Source organism: Merops nubicus, unplaced genomic scaffold (assembly GCF_000691845.1).
Source record: "Merops nubicus isolate BGI_N331 unplaced genomic scaffold, ASM69184v1 scaffold18775, whole genome shotgun sequence".
NCBI classification, from domain to species: domain Eukaryota; kingdom Metazoa; phylum Chordata; class Aves; order Coraciiformes; family Meropidae; genus Merops; species Merops nubicus.
Window position 1 is genome coordinate 17,839 of NW_008611820.1, and position 24,922 is coordinate 42,760.

Here is a 24,922-nt window from a genome sequence, read left to right on the forward strand (position 1 = left end):
TCTCTCTGATATCAGGGTGTCTGCTTCCTTATCCGTGGGGTCTCCACCATGAGAGCTGGTGGCAGAGACAAAGTGGTTTTGTCTGGGCAGGGAGGAGACAGAAAGCCCTCCTGTCTCTGCCACAAAGCAGGTTTTAGGAGGGGAATGGCTCTGGAATGCAGAAGAGGACAGGGCTCCTGTGCCTCTGTGATCAAAGGGTGCTTCCTGGTGAGAGTGCAGGAGGATAGGAGCCCTCACGGGTACCCTGCCTGGCCATCCACAGCCCTGGGAAGAGGATGTTCTTCCTTCCAGCTGCAAAACCTTTTGTGCATGCTTCCTTTGTGAACTGTGGACCTTCTGAACACTGGGGCCTCGCACTTGCAATTAAAATGTGTAGCCCTCTAAACACGAGCTACTAATCCAGAGGTAGCTGGACGACTTGAGGGATTAGAAGACAGATTTAAGAGTGACTTGTGTAGCCACAGTGCTGTTATGTAGCTTAATCAAATTCCACAGGAATTAGTGAAATATTTGAGTTCATAGGTTGAGTTCAATTCTCCTGTTTTGGTGGGGAAACAATGAGAAGTCTAATATCAGCCTTTAAACCTAGATTTCTGAGATGCAAATACTAAGAATACTTTGTACAAAATAAGTGCGAGTAACCATCAAATTAAGATCTTCAGAAAGCTGTAGAGGAGAAGAATGCTTTGTGGAATTGCATCTAAGTTCTTCAGTGATGTTCATCCAGTTACAAAAGTAGTGGTCACATGAGTCAGTTTTAGGCTTTAAATACCTACAGAAAGCTGGAAAGTATTCTGATCTGGGATTTTAGATAAGCTTATCTCTATGGGGGGAGGGAGGGGTGTCTAACAAGTTTGAGTCAGAAGGAAAATAGATTTTGCACCTCCTGGGTTTTTTCTGCATTTCTCCTATTCATCTGACTGTCAGTTTGTTAAATGTTAATCATCTTCTACAGGATAAAAATCAACATGCTTCCTACTCTAATATTTGACCTTTTAAACATTCAGAGGTTTTGATTTAGGATATACTTATTATCCCTCATCTTCCTAAGTTTGAAAATGCAAAGAATAGATCAATAATGCCAGAGTTTCACTCAACTAGCATACATTATAAAATACTGACTTATCTAAATTGCTGTAGGTGATGATTTTCTGGGGGATACAGGAAGCAAGAAGAGAAGATTACTAGTGAACATGATTAAGAAGAGGAGAGAGACCCAATCCAGATTATTTTTTTCCTTGTAATTTTGTGTTGGGATATTTGTGGAGGCTAAAACCTGGGCTTCAGAATGAGTCTGTAGGTAACAGAGAAATTAGGTATGAGAAGAGTGAAATGTTTCGTACTCCCTGAAGACATTGCATCTGGTGAGGTGAGGCCCCTTGGGAGTGGATTTTCCTATGATTTTGAAGAGATCAGGGATTCCCACCCAGGAAAACAGTGAATGATTTTTAAAAAGAAAAGGTCACTCATGTTTGAACCTGGATTACTGTGCTATGAATCAGCATTCATACCTGGGTCCTGCTCTGAGTTTCCCTGAGCTGTTAGACGGGTAGTTCAATTTGCTGTGCTACTCCATTTCTCATGTTTAAAGTAAGAATGAGACTACATCTCTTCACCTGCTCTCTTCTCTATGTCTGTGGGTACCCATCCAAAGAATCCCATAGACTGTGCCTGCTGCAGAGCTGTTTACTGATAATCCAGTGGGAAACCGATCTGAAACTCCTGGATGCCATAGTATATAGAGAATAATATTGTCCTCTGTTGCTATGCTCAGCTCAGAGGATTGTCACTAGCAATTACATTCAACATTATATTGTGAGGATGCCAAGACCCCCAGGGTACATAGGCCTCTCTAATTAGTCTACTGTAGATAAAACCCAAGCACTGTTACTGGTATTTACACACTAACAATTGGGTTTTCTGGTTGGGATGAACAGAAATGTGTTAATCCATGGGTGATTTTACTGATCCTGCATAGAGTTTAGAAATGACAATATTTTTTTTTGCTGAAAACATAAGTGAAAAACTGCTGAATTTTATCAGACATTATTTTAGAATGTTAGTGCCATTTCTTGCCTCTGGGCAGGTCTGTGTAACATTGCTAGCTCCAGTGGAATAATGTGGTTACAACACGAGGCAGGATGTGACTAGCAAAAGTCTATCTTCCATTTGTTAGTGTGTTAAGAGTAAAAGAAAACCTAGGGCTGTAAAAAGATGAGCTCTTTAGGATCCTTTTTTGAAGTCTAGGTGGCTCAGCATTTATGGGGTGCTTAAAACTTAGAAGAGTTAAAGTCTTCTGGAGCCTGAAGCTGGAAAGTTGAAGTACAGACATTTGAATGCACAAATTCTCTAATGCTCAAAATTCTACCTAAACACCAACACAGCATCTGATCGACTCCACTGGATTCCTGCCCAGCTGCAGCAGGGATATACCAAGAGATATGTGCTCTAGGAAATTTTATCCTTTTTGCTGTTGAGCATTCTTGAGGTTGGGGCACTGGCCTAAGCAGACCTGTTAGTGTGACTCAAGGCTACTCCTGCCTTTTGAATAACTGGTAATAATTGTTATTAATAAGAGGTAAGCCAGGCTTGCTTTACTGTGCAGCATTTGTTGCATCAACTTGCTAACTCCCAGTGAAACCATAAGAAAACACACTATGTGAGTAATTGGTTTTGGTGGTCCTTCTAAGTGAATACTGTCTCCCTTAAATACCACTGCCTATGTTAAAAGAGCAAGAACTCTTTTCCAGTACAATTTTTGATACATTAAATTACTTTTTTTTTTTCCCTGCAGTTGCTTTGTCTTCAGACTATCCTTTTGATTTTATTATATTTATTTTTCCTGTGGCTGAACTGCATTGTACTAAGAAGTTAGTTTGTGAAGTCCTTGCTCATGTTTGGTCTTGGATTTTGCTGTGTCATGAGTGAATTGGCAGTTGCAAAGTCTGAATTTCCATGCCAGTGAACTAACATAATAATGTGTTTGCAGGGTCAAGCCGTCGCTCAGCTCTGTTCAACTATTCCCAATGTTACTGTTTTTGGAACAGCTTCATCTTTCAAACACGAAGCAATCAAAGACTCGGTAACTCATCTGTTTGACAGAAATGCAGACTATGTTCAAGAAGTAAAAAGGTAATCTTTTATTTTCCTGAATAAGGGTTGTGTAGTATCTGGCAAAATACTACGAGAGACACCAGGCTGAGCATGTTTATGGCAAGAGCTTACATTTGTGAGATTTGGAACTGTAGTTTATTCCAAATACTCCATCTGTCTATGACAAGGGACAAGACAGCAAGCATCTCCCTATTTCTTTATAAGCAATATAAGCTTTGTTAGTCCATGTTCATACTTGGACATCTGTTGTGAGCAAACCAAACTAAGTGAAAAAGAAGAAAGGTCTTAACAGAAGGATGTATTTTTCTATTATCTGCATGCTCACTGTAATGCACTGTGCAAAATATTTTCAGTGGATCTGTACGTCACCCAAATTTTGGAGTTCTCTAGTGAGTTTCTATCTGCCTGAGATTTTTATCCTCTGCCAGGGATTGATATCAGAGCACATGATTCTCTTTTAATTTCAAATCCTTAGATGATGTTTGTTTGTGTTCAGATTAGGATCATCCTGTTGCCTTTTGAAGTCATCACGTGTGTTTCTATTTACATGCTTTCAAATACTTCATCTTCCAGTTTGTCTAACTTTTAGATATTGATGTTGATACAGGTGGCAAAACTTTAGAATTGATAAGAGAATCTTAGTAAAAAATGTATTTTTGATTTTAATTGTCAGACAGTTCATAATGCTTTCCCTTCATCTTGTATCTGTCAAAATACTAGATCATGTAGCTGGGCCTAAACCAAGACATGTCTCAAAGGGACACCCCAAGGTAGTACAGTGACCAGCTTCAGATTTACACCTTCCTCAGAGTGCCATGCCAAGTCTCAGCAGGCCTTTTAGTACGAGGGTTACTAGGACTCAGGGGGCCTTCAGGAACACCTCTAACCTTTGACAGTCTCCAGGCTGCAATTTTCTTGTAGTGTCTGCACCAGGTTTTCGCATAATTGTTAAGTATTAATCAAGATTTTACTACTGCTTGGGCTGTTTACTTGCTTAGGAGATAGAATATTAGATTTAGATCAAACTAGTGATGGAATTTTGCAGGCTGGTGTCTTGCCAGAGAGAAAAGAGCTAAACCAGGGTGGTTTTTTTCCTTCTTCAGCATCATATTGACATTTTATTCACAAAGCTATTTATTGGAAAATTATACACATGTGGACTATTGATTGAAACAGTATAAATAGTTTCTGCTTTCTATAATATGGCCTGATTGTGTCCTTAGAGCTGTATTTCTAGTTTTTGATGGCTTCTCTTTACGCTTGATTTAACTCTTTGCTGATGCCTGGTTGATACAAAGTCTGAAACAGAAGACTCTTTATATAACTTTTATCAGGACATCATTTTATTTGAGAAGAGCTAGAATAAGAAGATCTGTTTCCTTATTCAGAAAAAGAATAAGATGCTGTGAATAACAAAAATGTCCCTTTTCTATATAACATTCATTGACAAAAAAAAAGACATTCTCTGACATTTGAATTCACTCAGAAAGAATTTTATATCTATCACATGTTTTTTGATAATATAACTCTACTGAAGGGCCTCCAAACAAAGGGAACAAGCTGATTTCCCACTCTTTTAAGCCTGAAAGCTGTGGGTTGCATTCCAGCACTAAATGGATCTGAATTGTCTTTGGACGAGGAGAAGGTTTTCATGTAGTGAAAGCCTCAGCCTTAGAGTCCTTTCTAACGTACCTGGAAAAGGTTAGAGTTATGTTAACAACCAGCCTGTATCATGCTGGCTGACCAGTCCTGTGGGGCTTACTGCAAAGTGAGATTTCTTTCTTGCTTTTTAGAATCTCGACAGATGGAGTAGATATTGTTTTGGACTGTCTTTGTGGAGAAAATACTGGAAAAGGCCTCAGTCTTCTCAAACCACTTGGGACTTACATTTTATATGGTAAGTGGAAAAAGACAGGTATATATTTAAAAACTAAAGCTTTGCAAAGCTTAAAATCTCTTAAAATCACCCATGCCACTCCTCCCAGAACTGGAGGCCACCATGTTATACTTTCTCAATTTGACCATTTCCAGTCAAGGATCTTATGAAGCTGACCATGGACTAAAGTATTGAGAGACTATAGGTAATACAAAGAAACTCTTAAAAAAAAAAAAATTTAAAATCTAAAAGTGAAAAGTAATACAAAGAAACTCTTAAAAAAAATTTAAAATCTAAAAGTGAAGCTGAATATGCTTCAGATTGTTAAACATTGTTGGGTGGTGCATGAGAAGTGTAAGAGAAAGCTTGGATCTCTCATTCTGCATACCATAGGAATCAGTGTGGCCAAGGAAACTGTCACATAGCTCTTGTGAGAGGGAAGTTGGGGTAAAGTTTCAGGAAGAATGCTATCAGTTTTATCTGACGTGACTTTGAGGAATTCAAGCCCAGCGTTCTTCTCACAGATTTCCAGTGATGAGCGTGGACTGCTCCACATACTGAGCTGAGTGTGTCTTTCCTGCAGTTCTGCCAGTTGCCATGTTGTCTGTCAATGAAGCAGGCCAAGCTTCTGTGGGAGGACAGCTGAAGGGATTGCTAAATTTTTGAAATGAAGACTAGATCTGTATTGCAGTGAAAGGTGCAGTGGCACCATGGATAAGCATACCTGCTTCCTGGGCTTTCACCTGGCCCAAGACCACAACGTGGTGACTTGCCATTACGTCTCTAAACAGGTCGTAGTGTATATTCACACAGGTAGCTGGAGTACAGAGAAGGGACACCTGCGTGGTGATTGCTGCTAAATAACAGTGTGAGAAACAAGGGGCATTTCAACTGCAGAGAAGGAGAGAGTTGTAGAAGTTCTTTGGTGTCAAGATGCCTAGTAGCACCTGACCCAGTCCTGCTTTTGCAAGATTTGATAAATTGTTTTTGTCATCTCAGGATACCTATAACCTTGTAGGGCTCAGTCAGCTTGGGCTCATTGTTATTTTTTCTCAAAGCATGTCTACTAATCCCTTTTAAACCTGGGGAATTTTTTTTTCTTAAGTATGAATTATGGAAAGAATTTTGCATATAATAAATGGCCTGCTTGTCAGCATGTAATAAGTTGCATGTGAATGTACTTGTCTTTTACAGGTTCATCTAACATGGTTACTGGGGAGACAAAAAGCTTCTTCAGTTTTGCAAAATCAGTAAGTGTCCTAGTGCTGTGATTCTGCTCTTTCCCCTAACCAGTCTTTCCTGTGGCATTTTCATCTTTATCATTGTTGTTTATCTCTCCCAAGTTGTTACCGCCGATGTTTCTGAAGAGCGTTTTTCTGGCTGCAGTGTGCTCTGCCATGTTTTCTTCTGGTGGGACAGCTGGACAGGAATTGGATCTGTGTGCAATGCATATTTACGTTGTTAGCTGTCAGATGTATCTCTTATCAGCTAAGTTTAAGTTAGACTGCAGTATTTATCTGCTTATGGCAGAATATCCTATCCATGGATATGGATAACTCTACCCTGTAGGTTCCTCGTATGTGAAAACACTGTCAGAACAGTGCAGGGAATTAAAGAGGAGATGAAAGGAGATATCTCTTAAGATGTGGCTTGTGTCCAGTCATTTCCAGCTTTTCAGAAGTTCCAACCAGAAATGCATTTTTTAGTCCTCCATGTTAATTTCAAGTGACATCAGAGAACATGACATTGCATTTGTTTCCTAATTGATGTCAACACATCCAAAATTCAAACGTTAGACCCTTTTCTTCAGCTTACATCAAGAATCTGCTCAGAAATCCTAGAGATCACAAAAAGAACAAATTTATCAAATAAACTGCTAGCAAGAAATAAGTTAACCAGGAGTGAAAGTGATTCCTTCAGACAAGAAAAACGGAGGGAGAAGATCTATCATATGATCTTTCTGCCAAGAGCTCATTTAGAGCTTCCAGCAACAACCCCTTCCCAGGAGAAATTAGCTTCAAAAGTCTCTGTGTAGTTGAAAACAAGATAAATCAAAGACTGTAGCAAGAAGCTGTTCTTTGCCTCCTACATTTTCTTAATGGCTGTAGTGGCACAATCTTCGTCATTGTCATGTGTTTGTGAACTGAAACAAGATAATCTTTACTATGCAGCCTTTTTGTTAATATAGCTGTGTCATTTGTAGGGTAGGTTGGCCCGATGAAAACAAATTTCAACTGAAGTGTTTTTCAGATAGTACTGGTATTTATTGACTCAATAAATATGAATAAATTAATAAAACAGCATATAATTTTTGTATGAAAGAATAACTAATTTCTTTATGTAATTATACTGCAAAATTAACTCATCAAAATTGTATGAAAATTTTAATTAAAAACTGACCGATTCAAATAAAACTTGCTAGGAAGTGGTGTCTCAGTCTCAAGGATGTTCTTGAGCTAAATGAGATAAAATAATTTCATTAGATATTACGAGGCTTGTTCAAATATCAGAAACATAATAATGGGTGAAAAGGAAATAGAAGCTCATAAGCAGTGCATCGTTTCCTTGGTTTAGAGAGAAGAATCAAGAATTGCTTGCAGGTGTTTGAGAAGCTTGCATGGTTCTCTTGAGGTAACAGAGGAGGATAGGAGAAGTAAGAAGGGAGGCCCAAATTCCTTACTTCTAGACCCATGTCCTAAAGCCAGATCTGTTCACTAAGCCCCTAATCTCATGCAATCCAAGTCTGTTTTATTTCTGTGTCAGTCAGTCATGTACTTTTTGCCTCTTCCTTAAATAAAATCCTTGCTGCTTCTCTTGGCTATTGCTTCAGATCTGACAGATGAGTCGTGTATCACATCTGCCCAGACAGTTTTCTTGTGAAGTCTTCTGTACATTTCTTGAAAAACGTTTTTCTAACCCTGCTGTTGTTTATTGCTTTCCAGTGGTGGCAGGTTGAGAAAGTAAATCCTATCAAGCTGTACGAGGAGAACAAAGTCATTGCTGGATTTTCCCTGTTGAATCTACTTTTCAAACAGAATCGAGGTGCCCTGATCAAGAGCGTGATGGACAAACTCCTAAATCTATATAACAGTAAGAAGATCAAGCCTGTGGTTGATTCATTGTGGGCTTTGGAAGAGGTAGGAGTAAATTTCTGTCTCTGTTTTGAAATTAATGAAATATACGCACTTATTTAAATCTACTTTTATTTCTATATGTTTTTTAGTTATTAATGTATTGTGCTTATCTCTTTGTGCACAAGTTGTCTCCAAAGCCCTTGCTGTTCAGAAATTCCATCATCCAGAGTTATCTACACATTTCTCTAATAAATATTTCCAGAGTCTGAAATGCTCTGTGCAAAGTTCTTGAAAATACTGACAGTAGTTGTGTTTTTGTTTAATATTAGAAAATTTTTTCTGTTTCCTAAGTACAAGAATCATGTGACTAACAAGTGTGGCATGAAATGCAGACTTCATGATTGACAACAGCTCAAAAACTATTCTGAGGAAAAGACCTAATAAATAAGCTTTAGTTTCAGTATCATATTTGTGCTAGCAAACCTTGGAAAACTGGAGGTTTTCAGGAAGTTACTTGAAAATGTGTTGCAGGCAGTCAAATCAGAAATCACTTTTAATGTAAGTTAACATTTGTGGAGTGGGTGTTTTTTGGTGGTTCTTTTCCTTCTAACTGCTCATCTCTCCTTAAAGATGTGTAAAGAAACTAATCTGATAATAGCTTGGGAAACTGTAAGCCCCTTTACCAAAGCACTGTTGCTGCAACTTTCATACTTAAGATGCTGGTAAATGAATCCAGGTATTTTTGGAGGTGTGTACAGACTTTAACATATAAAGAAACAGCATAATTAGAGCAGCAACCCTAGATTAATGTTTGTGTTTTCTGTATTTGAAGTGCACTGAGCCTGACACTTCACTCAGATGCACAACCTGTAGGAGCTTTGCAGAATGTGGATTGGGGCTGTGTCCTTGTGACAATTGCTACTCAGAAGGTGCTGTGCCAAGATTCTGTCAGTCTGAACACATTATTATTATGGTATTACCATGTATCTGTGAGGAAACAGTAATCAGACATAAAACATTATGAATATTGTATTGCATTAAGATTGTCTTCTGGGCAGGGTTTTGAGCCCAGCATGTTGCTCATTATTCAGGTGGCATTACAGCATGACCAGTGTCATGGTCACAAATGAGATATCCCAACTGCATGGTGGGACTCTGCAGCCTGTGGCAGCTCTTAGAGCAGGATGCACTGCATGTTTGCTGGGGCTTGTACATGCCCTAGCCTCCTTGTATGACAAGGTGTGTGCTGCCTTAGGTTGTGTTAATGTGGGAGCTATATGTCTGTCCATGCTATTGCTACATCTGCCCCAGTGTAGCCCAATATGCTGCTTTATGTGGTACAGCAGATGAAACCAGCCCAGCATGATGTGAGCTCCAGTTGTCTCCAGCAAAACAGAGAGGAATGATAACTTCCCCAGGAATCTCTTCCTGTTTCTCTGAAATGTCTGTCTGAGGCCTCACTGGTAGCAAGTTGGTAACACCTCTGAATTTTAGCAGCCCGTGGCATGGGAGTGGCTAATTCTCACCATCGAACTCCTCCAGGGAAATCAGATACTGTGATAAAGAGCAGCTGGCTCAGGCAAGGCAAAATCCTCTGCAGGGGAGTGTCCTTTGAAGGGCAGGGTAATATAGAAATGGGATCAGATTTAGGCTTTTGATGTGGGGTGGGTTTTTTTACTTATTAAATAAGCTTATGAAGTATTTCTACAATTTAAGTGGCACAGGTCTCTAGATAGAAATTCTGCAGTTTCTTTGTTCGTGCAAATATGGACTTTTCATGTGTTGGTCAGAAAAGGTTAATTAGAATAGTATCAATAGCTTAAAATCTTGATCAAGGACATACATAACACAAAAATTACATGTGGCAGGCTGATCTTAATAGCCAATGTGATGGGAATTTGTTGGGAGACTTCTGTTTGGTAACATTTCAGCTAACATTTGGCAGTAACATGCACCATTCCTACCGGTAGGTTTTGAAATGTGTAAATACATCTGTTAAAAAGCACAGTCTAGAAAACTATAGCTCATTTATCATGCCTGCTCACTTTCCATGAGCTAGCTGGTAATTTATAAAGGAAATGTCTGGCTAGTACCTTCAGGCATATAACAGTGCTACAGGTGTCCTTAATGTCCTTAATCAATTGCAAACTATTACTGAAATACTACTCACTCAGGGCATTAGTATTTTGGGGATGTATTTTTGTGTGTATAAAAATAACTTAGGGCTGACTCAAGTTAATACGATACACAGAAAAACATGTTGTAGCTGAAGACTAAATGGAACCAGACTGAAGAAAGGTTGGTATGTATTTTTGTTCTGTTTTGGGAGGTTTCTATTTTTAGCTCCATAGCTCTAACATCTCCCAGCTTTAGAGTCTGACATTTGGTTTCTTTTCATTTTTCTATTGAGTAAGCCTGTTTTTCAATTAATGTCCACTTCCTTTCAACCATTCTCAGTAGTCTTTATTAGAGACTAAACCAATATGACCAATTTTTACTCTTGATGTTTCCTGTGGCAATTTTCTGACCCATAAGAGCATTGAGAATAAATATGTTTAACTAGAGAGTTGCAGAAAGATGGGCAGCCTGTACAGCATTTGGAAATGAATGATGGAGTAGTTTTCTATGGAAGAACATCGCCCTCTCCAGAGGCTCATGGGAGAATCCATTTGTCCTTTGACTAGTAATTTTGCCATGGAAATGACCTGGAACCCAGTAGGTGACATTCAAAATTAAAGTATTCTAAGGAAAGATCTTACAGGAGCCTTAAACGTGAGCCACCTTTCTAGATGTTTGATGTTAAATACCTGAAGGTATCATTACATACATAAAAGTTTTGATCTACGTAAGAAAGGCATGCCCCCAGCATATCCCTTCAGCTTGCTTTATTCACTCTGCATCTGCATTTCTCTTCCTGTGTCACTTCTTTGTGCAAATAGGAGTTCACAAATTAATGCAGATTCTCTAAAGCCAACACAGAAGACAGCTGTTATTTTCCAAAACTGTGTAACAGTAGAAATACTTATCTCTTCATTCCTGTACCAGTTGTAATAGCTACCTGTGTATCAGGGCTGAAAAGCATCTTTGCAGTCTGGAAGACAATGAGCTGCATCTGTGGTGGTGTTCTCCTTTGCTGCCTCATGCTAATTGCTACAAGACCACATTCTTCCATGATAGTCCCAGAATTGGGGGCTTTTTGTTCTAGTGCTTGGGGAGGAAGGGTTTTGAGTCTGTTTTATTAGATCTCTATGAACTGTGTGAAAAAGACTTCATTTTCTAAAAGCCTGGTATGGTTCCTTGAAGAGCATTTATATCTTAATACTTTCTGCAGGAGCACACAGTTTGAATTTAAAAGAATATCCTGATTATAGACTATTGTAATTGCAGTGAGATTTTTGCATTTTAAAGTGTTTCAAGTGGCAGTAATACAGGATTTAGAGAGGGTTACTAGACTCCTATTTGCCTATCATGTAGTGTATGTGAAGTGATGTCTAGTTGATTGTCAAATAATATTCAAGATAGCAGGGCTCAGAAATTAGTAGACTGACTTAGCTTGATACTATTCCTGTTGAACAATGAAGATTTGTCTGAGTGTCAGCAAGATGATTCTGATTCTAATCCCTTCTGGTGTCCTAATTTATCTGTGTTCTGGACCTCATTCCAAGGCCATGGAAGTCATTGGAAGAACTCCTAGTTTCACTGGCCTTTGTTTTAGGATGAAGATTGCCCTTCCTCTTCAGTACAGGCTGCTTAAACGTGTTTACCAATTGACTGAAGAGAAAGTGGGACAGAATTTATTCTGGAGGGAAATTTAGAAGTGACTGCATTTTCTTCAGTGCTTCAAGATTACTGCTGAGCCAGGGGAGATCAGGATCTTGACTACTGACTACTGCTCTGGAGCAAAACTATTTGTATTGCTGTGTTATCTGTTGGTATTGGCTTGAGAACTTGGCTTGTTGGTAATTTTTATCTCAAACTTACATCCATAAATCCTCGTCGAGTCAGGTCTGTTCTCAAGCAGGCCATTAGAGACATTTTACAATATTAATGTGAGAAAGATTTAACTAAGAGAGACAGTAACAAAATCCATAGATACTTTGGATGTCTAACTGGGGAGTTGTTTATGATGAGATGAGTGAAGTCATGCAATACATTAGCTGCTATCGAGATGTCTTGCTATTTTGCAGCTATTTGTGTGCAAGTGTTTAAAAGACAAGATAATTTGTAGATGGTGCATGCTTAAAATACTGTTCTGTAGTTAAAAGCTGATTGTCTGGTAAGATTGCATTTCATCACATATAGTAGAGTTTAAAACAGCATTAGTATTCAGTGAGTATTTTTTGAGCTTTGTGGTTGTTTCTTTGTTAGTAACTACTTATCTGATCCTTAATTTTCAGTTAGTCACTCTTTGTTCTGATTAATTTGTAGCGTCCATTTATGCATAGGCATTCTCCTGAGGGTCTGTGAGTCTTTGTCTTTACACAGTAGACAGTACTCAATTATTAAGCAGGATGAAAACAAAGTTCTCAAAATAACCTAGTGTGTTGAATAAAAATGTGCATGTTGCACTTCTCTGCTACAGTTCAGTTTTCTTCAGCTTTTTATAATTGCAAAAGAAAATACACACTCAAGGTAGAATGTGTCAGTGACACAGAACTCATCTGCACCTCCTTTGGTGATTTACAGCAGTTAAAAGTAGCACTGATAGCATGTTAAACAAAACTCACTGTTTCTTGCATGGGAACTGCCAGTTGGGAAAGTGACAGTGCAAGACATGGTTCATGTCATCAAAATACCTGTCAGCCCCATTCCCTCATGCTAAACTACCTGTCTCAAGAAGGACTTTCAGTATGTCAGAAAGCTTTCAGACTTGGGCTATTTTGGTCCATGTGGTTGAGCAGTAAGATTATGGAAGAAGAACATCCTGACTACAGATCTGTGTTGTGTACCAAAGGAATGTTCATTGCATTCTTGCCTCTCAAATGACTTAGAGTGCACTTTTGCATAGCAATAGTAGTATCAAAGACCTGTGTTGCCAGTAAGAATGATGAAGTAGTGAAACCTGTGGAATAGGGTTGCTCTTTACGCTTAAAAAGTAAGAGGATAATCCGATAATATTACAAGATCAGGTGGGTAGCTTACAGTAGGCACTGAACGTCACCCTACATCATAGTTTTGCAGTGATAATGTAACAATGTCTTTAGAACTCCTCATGTAACTGTCGCCCAGACCCAGGAATATGCTGTGGCACTCAGCAGTGAGTGAAATCAGTGTAATCAAGGCACTAAATACACTTATGAATCAAACCCTGTGAAACTTGACATGAGTATCAGGGGACTCAAATGAGCATGCCTCGTGGTCAATGCACAGAATATTTTGGACTGGAAAGAGCCCTGCACATTTATTTAGTTTGTAAGGATCACTGCACTATCAGTCACTGTTTGTTTGGGGGTCTTTTGGCTGAAAAAATGTGAGATATTGCAGATCTAGCTGTAAATACAATTCTTATATAAGTGAGATTTCCTTGTCTCGAAGCCAGAGCTTTTCTCTGTAGTAAACTGCTAAGGAAAAACCAAGCTATGTTTGAGAAGCTATCCCTAAAGGAGTGCAGTGTAACTGCTCCCATTATAGTAAGATCATAGAATACTTGGTGATCCAGTCGTTTCCTTTAAAATAAGCATTTCTCTTTTGTTGCTGCTCTCACATACTTTCTGTTCTCTGTGTTAGCTTTCAACGTTAGTAGCACGCAAAGGGAAGCAGTAGAAACCTCACGTCTAAGATCACAGCCTTGTGCAGCTGCAGCCCAGTAACCAGACCCGGACAAGGGAAGGCTTTCCATGCAGAACTTATTGCATGTTTTGGGGAGGGCAGAACCATCCCAGCGTGTCTGGTTTAGCATTGCTGTTTCCTTCCAAGGATTCAGGTACTGTAAACATGATTGGGTTTTTTTTCCACTGAACTTATCCTCAAACATAAATTATCATCTCAGTGCACCCTTTTGGATACCAGCATTACTTGGGGCAAGAGGACAGGAAGTCTTAAACCCGTGGTAGCAGAACAGTAACAGTGAACCCCTAAAAGCAGAGACTTTAGTTTCATAAAAAGCTATTCATGCTTTCACTGATCTTAGCTTTAGGGCAACAAGCCTTTCATGTATTACTACAGTAAAGACATAGAGAAAATTGACCCATTCATTACTTTTAACATAGTAAGAGGGCAATTAGTAATGTCAGATGGGGCTGGTATATCCTCATGGATACTAAATGCCATTTTATATCTTATTTTAAGTGATAGCATAGTAATGGTATGTGCACGTTTTTCTCTTTTCTGCTTGATGAAAATAGATCCTTCAGATGAATGAAATACACCATTTTTGAAGTCAAATGGCTTCTATAGCATTTAGAACCTGTATTTATTCTTCAAGGTATGCAAAACAATCTAGAGTAACGTGATAAAAGTAGAAGTTCATTTATAACCAAAGTAATAACCCACCCTGAAATACAGAAAAGGATTTTTTTTTTTCTAAGCAGAAAACAATTTACTTTGCAGTAGAACATTACAGAAAGAGGGAAACAACTAATTGTGTGAAAACTCCCACAAATATATTGGTGTCTCTTTTGCTACGATTGCTCCTCTAGAATTGCAGTGCAGAGACTGCTTCTTTGGATGCTGCAAGTGTTTCTTTAACAGTACCTCATCTGCAGTTGCTCATGAACTGCTGTCCTGATTTGCAGATACTAGTTCTGCATATATACTGTCCTGTGATACTGCCTTAGAACTCTCTTTGTTCTTATGTGTGAGATTCTGTTCCCTTTGACTGTAAAAACTAAACATCTGTAGTTCAAAGAAAATGTAAATGTTTTATCTGTACATCACCATTGCTTCTTTGTATACAAACAAGTCTAACACAAGTTTGATACAAGCTTCAAGTAGATATCAAAGCGTGCAAAAATGCAAGGAGCATCTCTCACTGATGGAACAGGTTTGAAAAAGCAGGTGTGGGGAAAGCAGACTGAGAATCAAAACCTGAGTAATTCAGGGCAGCTTCTGTGTTCACGGTCAAATTATACACAGTTATAGGCCAAAATACTGTTCAGGTCCTGCGGATAGCAAGGGGAAGGCTATTCCACTTGAATCTTATCTCATTAACATTAAATGTAATGAACACAAGTTCTAAATGAATGAGAACAGAGCCACAAGTAAGGTGATTATTAATAAAGGCCTTGTAAAGAATTTTTCCCAAGATGCTTATCTGAAGCAATTAATACTTAAAACTCCAAATAATTTTGGTGCTCTATGCATAGGGGGATAAAATATACCCTGAAAGCACTGGAGATTAATTAGGTATTGTGGTCCCCCCCCAACCACATACACGAAATGCTTACCTGATCCTGATTATGGGATCCTTTCTGCTCTTACATGAATTAAGTTCCTGTTAAATGCCTGTATATTTTCATTTACATTTCTTTCCCATTTAATGTGGTTTAACAGGACTTCACATTACTTAATAATTCATTCCACCCTTCCTACCTGTGTCAGTAAGTGATGGCATAACCCAGCAGTCTTTTTGGCTTCACACGCTATTGATGACAGTTAATGTGATTATGATTTTATTAAAAGAGCAAGATAGAAAGAAATGAGATGAGACTTAGATATAGACCCTGTGGCTCCATAATAAGACCTCAGATACATGACATTAGTGATGATTACCACAAAATCAGGCTGGGTAAATGAGCTGGGTTAGGAAACTCGGACTTAAACTTGTTAAGTATGTAAGCAGAAGTCTATTATTTTCAATTACTATATATTATTTTTAAACACTGCATGAAATTGAAGCTACATGAATGGGATTTAATTAGACAAGTAATTTATTTGAGCTGTGTGCTTTCTTTTATTTTCTTTACAGCTTCTGAAATGTAGCTTGTTTTGTCTAGCCTGGCAGTTAAATACTTGTGTTTAAACAATTTTGTCATCTAGGGTCTTCAGAATGTTCCTCTGTGCATGCGGAGAATGTTCATGCTATAATACTAATTTAACAGATAAATAGCAAAAGGGACGGTGGAGATCTTCCCTTGCCTGGTGTCATGCAGCACGTTAGTGCTAAATTGCCAGTTCTGGCCTCTAAGAGCCAGGCTCCTGGGCTGTGTCTCAGCATCTCTGTGAGGCAGTGCATTTATTGGGGGCTCTAATCTCAGAGTGGCACATGATCTACCAAATTTCAGTCAGCTGGTGCATTTCAGGGGAATGGCATCTTAATGTTTTGGAATGAAGTAGCAGACATGGAAAAGTGTTTTGGCAATATTTTTGATGAGCATTGATTCTGTGTTCAAATGTTGTTACAAAGGTTAGAAGCTGACTAGTGTGAGACTAAACCTCTCACAATTAACATAAATACAGCCTGCAGCTACAGCACTTTTCTAATCTACTCAGTAAGCACTCTGCTAAGAATTAATTAGTTATGGAGATACATAGGCAGAAAATACTTCTCTAGAAGGCATGAGACACTGGAAGTTGAAAGTGCAGTGGTGAGTCATGATACATATTTCTGGGTCAGGACAGATTGTCACTTCTATTTGCCCTTGTGTGCCACAGAGATAATGGCTTTCTGTAACTGCAAGCCAAAGGAAAACAACATGTAGACTTGGTTCCTGGTGGATAGTGTGAGGGCAGGGGGAAACGGGCAGAAAAGTAATATAGGGAGCCTTGATAGATTCCACTCAAGAAAGTGTGCACTATTAAAGATAAACGAGTCACGTGCTTCCAGTTAATTAAATTAGCAACAGGAGATTGTATATAGGAAAAACTGGCTTGTCATGTAGTAGAAAAAAATAAGAGCAAACCTGTTATATGGAGCAAGCTGCTGATTAATTACTGTGAAGAAGGAGTATTTTACAGGAGTAGTCTGCTTACTGAAATATATTAGCTGCCTTTTCAGTAATAAATTGGCACACATTCCTTATGTATCGAACTGCTATGGTGATACTGTGCCCATGCAAGCAAATAACCAGAGACCTAGTTAGGGAGAGCTTCTCCCAAGCAGAGGGGATATACCTTGGACTTTAGTGACACGTTTAAAAACACCAATGTGTGTGTTTAACTCCTGGAGACAGAATATATTTATCCTATGTTTATCTTGAATGTTCAACTCTTAACACATTTGTTTTACACTTTATTTGTGTCGTATAATTTAAGCTGTTCTCAAGAGTCAGGAAAATAGGGTTTTAAGGAGTCATTTCCCTATGCAAAAACAATTTCTAGACCTTTCATGAAGTGTTAGAGAACAAAAGCTACTTAGCTTTATACCCTTGATCCAAACATGCTTCAATCCATTCCTTTTTATTTCTGCCTGACAGTGCAGCAAAATATCTGCCTGTCTTCCAGTCTGGCGTGCAGGTTGATTAAATATATGCCAGTACATTAAATCCACCAGCAAAAAGCAGGAATCATTTTAAATTGATTTTAACAGGAAAGTTTACTTTATCTCCTGTTCCACGAAGTTGGTAGTACCACCAGCTGGCAAGGACCTCTTAAGATTTGGAACAGTGAAAGTTTTTTGTCACTCAGAGAAATAACTATTGGATGCCCTAAATTAAAAACACTAGATAAATAGCATGTACTAAAAGGAAATATTAGAAACTTTTAGTTAGTTAACTAAAAGACACATTTAGATGCTATTTCATTCTTGCGCTGTTAGTGGTGTGAAGTTTAAGCCACAGAGCCTGTGAATAGAACTTTGATTTTTCCCTCTTGTTACAAAATTTGACACCTCTGTGTCAAAAAATTTCCGCTCATGCTTCTTTGTTAATTAGTTGACTGGTTTGGAAAGAAAGCTCTCAGTTGTTCTAGCTGAACTGGCAGGGATGGCTAATGTGTGAAATTCAGCTTTTCTCCCAGGGTATCATGGAGAGATCTGAGATTTGTGTTGAAAATTCCTAGTGATTGTTTTCATTCTCTCAGAAATCTTTTTAGTCTCAGTTCTAATTTAAAAAGACCTATTTTCCCAAATGCTAAGAATTTTTTAAACTGAGATAAAAATAATGAAATCTACATGATGTTGAGAGAGCTGAGAGATCTCATCTGTATTGTGCCAGACATGTAAGGAATACAAATAATTTGGATGCCTCCTGCCTTTGAAACCTTCCCATTTTCAGACTGGGATGAGATCCCTGATGATTTTGGAAGAGGTTTTGGCCTCTGTTTTGAAAAAAATCAGACTAGTAGTTTTGGTGGTGCGTGGTTTTGGTTTGTTTTGTTGTTTGGTTTTGTTTTTTTTTCCTGGCTATAATCTGTGAGTCTTATACTTCATTAATTAGTGAATGCCTAGAAAGCTATCTAAGGAAAAGAATTAAAAGGGAATGGGAGATAAGAATAAGGAAAATATTCCTCTCTGTTTAAATGTGATAGGTTAAATTTGTCTAAATGATGCTACATGGGCAGTTCTGGTCCCTGTGGCCACGTTCTGTGACTGCCAGTGGGCAGAAGGGAATGAAATGCTGTCAGAGGCTGCAGAACTGCTGTGGTGAGAAACACTAGTAAATTAGATAGTCACCTTCAGCATTTCTGCTCTATATTCTAGCTCCCATTTTTCAGCTTTCGGGGATTTTTGGGTTCTTGGCCTATAAGGAGGTAACATCTTGACCTAAGATATTTAGTCATGGCAGAAGGATTTTTAGTTGTTAATAGACACAGAACTCTGGTAAATGAAATTGATTTGGCCCGTTTGTTTTAGAAATGCCTTTCTAAAATGAACATTCAGGCTCTTCCTCTGGGATCTGCTTATCACTGTAACAATAGCCAAAGAAGTAGTAAATTATTAGTTCCATCAGAAAAACCAAGTTTGTCTCTTAGCAGCTAATCATGTTGATGACTGGTTTTGGCAGGATGGTATAATTTTTGGAAATCTTGTAAGTAGTAGCACAAAATTAATCACCTGGGTGTTGTGTATTTTTTTTTTTTTTTTAACTTTCATACTAATAGTCTAATTAGTTTACTAGATTCTCTTTATTCCAAAGGTGACACAAGTTTTGTGTTCAGGTTCCTACAGCTTTGCTGATATCCCCCAAAAATGCACTTACTGTCTTTATCTGACTTGTAGGTAAGACAATTTTGTAGTTTTATGCAGATAATCTTCTACATATTAACCAGATGATCCATTGTTGGTATTGATTGCCATTAGGAAGGACAGCTGAATATTAAACTTCACGAGTCCATATATTCCAGAGTTTGAGTCCTACCTTACCCACCCTGAGGTCCGTTACTGAACCATCATAATTCATTACTCTGTAGAGAGCAAGAGAATGAATATCCCAGTCAGTGGAAACATCTTCCAGACTCTGCTTTAAGCCCGCTCTTGAAGTCCACCAAGGGACTCCTGCCATTTTCCCAAAGGCTGTAGAAGTTTGTCATGGGCACTTAGCACACACTATGCACAGCTCTGCTCTGATGCCACCTGATTATTAGGCTGTTCTGATTTGGAATTTAATTTTTTTCCAATTAACCAAAATTCCCTGTCATGTGACTTTTAACGTGATGTTATCACATTTTAAAACATTAATACATAGTACAGGAGAATTTAATCACACTAAGTATAGTGGGAAACTTTAGTTGGAAGGAAGCTTACTTTTGAGGTTTATGTAATTTTACCCTGAACAAAATGCAATGATTGTATACAAAATAACACTTCATTCTAGTGTATGAGAATTATTAATCAAGATAAGCGTTCTTACCTAATGAAAATGGCTCATATGCTTTTCAATCATTTAAATAGAGATGACTTTTAGAAGTAAGATTTTTCTTGAGCATAAAGACATCTCTTAGCATAATATAATCCAAATATAATGTGATAATGGGGAGTTTTATGCCGTACTGCAGTTTAGGAATTATATTATTTCTCATTACAGATAATGATACAAATTAACACCAAGGCAGCAAAGTACATAAATTGCCAATACTAAAAGGTTCCTATATATTAGCCTGCTGTGAATGACTGAGCACAAAGATATTTTGTAGAGCAAAGCTGTATGTTATGTTCACTGACTCAGAGAAAACAATTCAAAAATGAAGCAATGTAATTTAAGATCCAAATGAGCAACTTACTTTTCCACTGTTTTGTTTTTAGCTAATATGCTAGTTTGAATATCAGTCCAGGCTTTGGATTGTGGTATTGAAGTTCACACATGTGAAAATGTAGGCCATATCTATTAGAAATAAAGCCTCACACATCACAGATAGCTCCATAACTTTAAGTGCATTCAGTTTAATAGAGTAAAGGTTGTGTAAAAGTGACTGCCCTGCCATTACCTAATACTGACAACCAGGAGAAGAACTTGAGGGTTTTTTTTCTATTATGTGCTATGGTTATGTGCTGGGTAACATGTCCTAAAGGTCTTAAACCTTCCTGAGGAAAAAGGGCATAACCTTTGAATTCATTTGCAGAACTAACACCACTAAATCTTTTCCTTTAATTTAAAGGAAACTTCCTGCTAAGTCCAAGAGTTCCTACAGTTAAGCCTACGTTAGCCCAGAGCTAGCAAAATGTGTGCTACTAAAGTTCTGGCCTATTTCCCTGAATTATTATAGCTAGTATACATCCTGTTTGCCTTTTCTTTTTTTTTTTTTTTTTTTTTTGGTGCATCTACACATGCAAGTTTAATTGAATTAGATGAGAAACTGTCTCAGCTGAATCAGTGCCTCTGTCACATGAGCAGTTCTGCTGTGGCTCCCTGCTGCCAATTCTGTGGCAGTCTGATATGATGCAAAGCTGAATGTGTATTCAAACAGCAACACTCAGCTTGTAAACTACAGCAATTTTTAGGGCAATCACATTAGTAGAGTAATTACGTGGAGTTAAGATCTTTAATACAGGCTTAGAATGAGACATTTTTTTTTAACAGTGCCAGGAGAAATATTAAGTAATAATGCAAACAGGACTGCAGAATGTATTTTAAAACTGTCAACTAGCAAAGAAGATAAATTTAAATACCTTTCACTTGACCAAGATGAATGATTTCAATCTTACTGTAAACTGATGTAGTTCAAACTGAGGATAGGCATGAATCACACCCTTTAAAATTACAACTGTATTACAAGTTAATATCTTGGTGGTTTTTTCTTTTGGTTAGGTATAATTTCAATGAAGTTACAGAGTGGCACCTGATGGTAGGATCTGACTTAGAGAGCTTTGTCTGTAACACAAAAAATACAATGATGACTTACGAATAATTAGATTGCAATCCTCATGGTACTACTTTCTGAAACAAACAAAAAAAAATTGTACAAGAAATCAAAGGAGAATTAGTTTCTCATTTGGCTCTTTAGAGACTTTTGGGATTTACCTTGATGAGTTTCAAGAATTTGCATAATTGGTTTACTGATTAGGGCCGGATTTTATTGCAGACAATCCATTGTTACAAAAGACCATGGAGGGATTTTGTTTGAAGACACAATATTAATGTGTTTTTTAAAATCTCATCCTAGTAGGTGGATTTGTGTATGAAGCACCTCAGACTTTGGAAATCACACTGTCAAAGACTTTTAAGGATTGTGTCTTTACTATCTGGAAGTCTGAATGTTTACTGGATTTCATAACCAGTAAGTTTTGTTCCCATGGTTTGAAGTAATGGTTCTGGAATAGAGGCCAATTTCTTCTGTAGTGGTAATAAAAGAAGACTTAAAGTTCCTTGGAATAAACAGGTGGTGCAGGAATTCCTATTTTTTTATTACTGATTATAAGATCCCATCTTGTGAAATAGCTCAGAAAAGACCCCAAGAAAGTGTCTGAGGAATATGTGATAGAAGGTCTTTGGAAATAAAAATGTTTAACGCACTTCAGTTGTTTAGAAAATCTGATGAGAAGGTACAGTGGCAGAAGTCATGTTAGTCACCCATTTTGCCTGACCTCCAACAAAACCAGCTGCCATTTGGGAAGGGCTGGGGAGAAGGATGCATTTCCATGAGGCAGGACCTTATTACAAGGTGCAAGCAGAAGAAAGCAAGGCACAGCCAGCAACCCCTACCACTGCAGGACAAAGAGAGGCCATGACAGGAGGCACACAGCAGTGTTCCTGTGGACTGTGTAAAGCACAGCCATACACTGTTAGGTCCACAAGTAATACCCACAGGTGCTGTCACTGTGAAGGTTTAACACTGCCGTTGATGTCAAGTTTGCTGGGCCTGGTAACCTTGGAAGTCAGGGCCCCATAGTCCCAAGTGTCGCTCAAATGAAGCAGAGTCCCTGCAGAAAAGAGGCTAGTCTTTGGTGTTTCATTCACATTCTGGTGCAGCTGCATACTTGTATGAAAACGTGGTAGAATTGCCACTGATTCTTAAATGCTCAGGATGTTCAGATGTTCAAGAATTACCTAATGTTTTGCAACCTGGTTTGTTGGTTTCCTCTCCACACCCCATGTGGCAGGGTTTGTGCCCAAGTGCCAAGAGGCAGAGTTAGGACATGGATTGACTTGGAACATGGTGAAGCTCTTTAGGTCAGAGGCAATTCAGAGTACGGTGTCAAAGAAAAGATTCTTCTGTATTTAAATAGTGTCCTGCAAGTGTCTAGACAAAGTGTCTGTGTGAAAAGCTGTGGTTCTGGAAATACTGCAGACTTGGAGTTCTCGTGTGGCTGTGAAACAAAATAGTTCCAGAAAGGCTGTCTGATCTTTCACTTGTGTGTGAAGAGGAATCTCTGTTTGGCAGATTCCCACAGAGAAGTAACCAGACAGGATTGCTGCTGCAAGGCTGTGCAGAGGAGATCCACAACATTCACCTTCTACAGTCTAGCCGTTATAATTAGAAAGATAACACAACACAACACAAAACAGTATGCTTACAATTAAGTCTGCATGTTCTAGGGGTGGAGGAGGAGGAGAGTTTAATGACACCAACATGCTTATGTGAGAGAGAACAAATGAGACATACTTGTGGGTCGGGACAGTTTTTCTCCAAGCATTTTTTTTTTTCAAAGAGAACATGAGCAACATTGCTGAGGCAAGAATTTAACAACAGATGTCACAGAGTTTGATAGTCAATAACAACATAAAATGTTCTTTTTTTAATTGTACGGATGAATGTAATAAACTTAATTTCCTGCCATAAATTGTTATAATGGATTATAATGGAATACAAGAATAGACCAAACTGAGCATGTTATGAATTCAGTTTAGGCAGGAGACTGTTGCATCTTAAACAAATACAGAGGGCCTGTTTCTTTTGCCTGTGACTGCCAAAACTCCTCTGCAGCCCAAGGAATTTCTCCCAGTGTAAGAGCTGCTGCTGTGGACCCAAGCAGACTCACTAGAGTGGGACCATGCTGTTGTAGGTCCTACCAGCAATCCCAAAGACTCGGGCAGCAGCTGGGAGTCAGTGGCTCGCAGTCCTATGGTGGCAGCCAGAAGCGTGATGTAGAAGGGATCCTCCTTTGGTTAGTGGATTTGAGGAACTTTTAAACGTTATTACAATAGTTCTGTATCCCTTGCACACAGTATTATTCTCACCTTCAGAATGGTTAATCTCATTATGGAGTCAAAATTACTGTGTTCTGCTACCAACTAGACAAACTGCTGCAGAAGATTTGGGTCCAGGAATTCTGGCTTTATTGCTGCTCTAAAAGTACCAGCACAGGATCCTTAAAACTCCATCCTGATTCATAAGATGTGGCTTTTCTGCTTGAGTGTGTTCCAGGGGTTTCTCCATCAAATCTCTACCCTTCAGAAACAAACCTTGACTTTGAAAATAATAAAGTAATTATTGCCTATAGTAACGCAGAAACAATTCCCTTTTTCTTCAAGCTTATGTTAATACCAAGTGATAATGAGAAAACCTGTGCTGTGCCAGTTTGAATCAAAAAAAGTTTTCCTCCTCACTCTGTGCAAATTTTTCTAATACACAGTCTTATAGATTTTTTTTCTTCTAGAGCTCTTTGCTCACAAACAAAACTCTGATTTTTAACTGTCAAAGTGCTGAATGCCCCAGAGCAGTCCTAACTTGCTGAAATTCTCTGCATTGATGGATGAAATTTCAAGGTCTTTTCTTTCACCGTGTAGGAAAGCTCCCACCAAATTGATAATCTAGGCACTGCTGTCTAGTACTTCTAAATATTTCATTTTGTGTTGGTTCTGACTTTTTTTCTGCTTTATCCCTGTTGACTCCGTACGTAAAAGCTGGCAAGATTTGGCTCAGTTTTTCTGTAATTACTAGGCTTTAAATCTCTCTTTCTTTGAATTTTACTGAGGCAAAACAAATGCTCATTGACGTCAGCAGGGGTTACAGGAATAAGGAAAGAATGAAAACAGCACAGTTCTGCAGCTGTAGCTCTCCATCTAAAAGATGTATAACTTAATAGAGATCTTCAGTAGCCAAGGGAGGACTCAGTCAGAATTTGCCTGTAGCGTCAGTTTTTATTCCTTTGACATTTTTCTCATCTTGGGTCTGGTTTTAGTCTTGCTGCCATGGCAACATACAGTGAGCCTAAAAGGTATTCCAGAGAAAAGGTCTCTCCTCACTGACAGGCAGCAGAAGGGAATAGAGGCCAGAGCTGCTGTTTACAGCTGTGACTAGCAATGGAGGAATGAAAGGGATTTAAAAAGAACTTTCTATTTGCATGTATGCAGGTGTTGTGGTTTGACACCAGCCAGCAGTTAAGCACCACACAGCTGCTTGCTCACACCCCCACAGTGGGATGGGAGAGAGAATCAGGGGGAAAAAGTAAAGCTCATAGCTTGAGGTACACTGGAGGATTTTGTCCCAGCAGTTGGGGCAGTTTGATACCAGAAGTGCTTTTCTGCCAGCTATTCTGCTATAGAGTACAAGGAAGATATTCCTGTCGTGAATGCAGATCATTCCCATGGAAGTGTGCTGTGGT

At 38.5% G+C, this 24,922-nt stretch overlaps 1 protein-coding gene across 1 annotated transcript in view; it reads left to right on the forward strand.

Annotated features, from left to right (window-relative positions):
- VAT1L (vesicle amine transport 1-like) overlaps window positions 1–24,922 on the forward strand; it is a gene marked incomplete at its 5' end in the record, with an annotated part of 48,053 nt that overhangs the window by 11,923 nt on the left and 11,208 nt on the right. Inside the window, 4 exons of the mRNA XM_008941354.1 lie at window positions 2,990–3,132; window positions 4,908–5,011; window positions 6,185–6,240; window positions 7,933–8,127. Coding sequence (XP_008939602.1) covers window positions 2,990–3,132; window positions 4,908–5,011; window positions 6,185–6,240; window positions 7,933–8,127 — 498 coding nt within the window. The remainder of the gene's footprint in view (window positions 1–2,989; window positions 3,133–4,907; window positions 5,012–6,184; window positions 6,241–7,932; window positions 8,128–24,922) is intronic.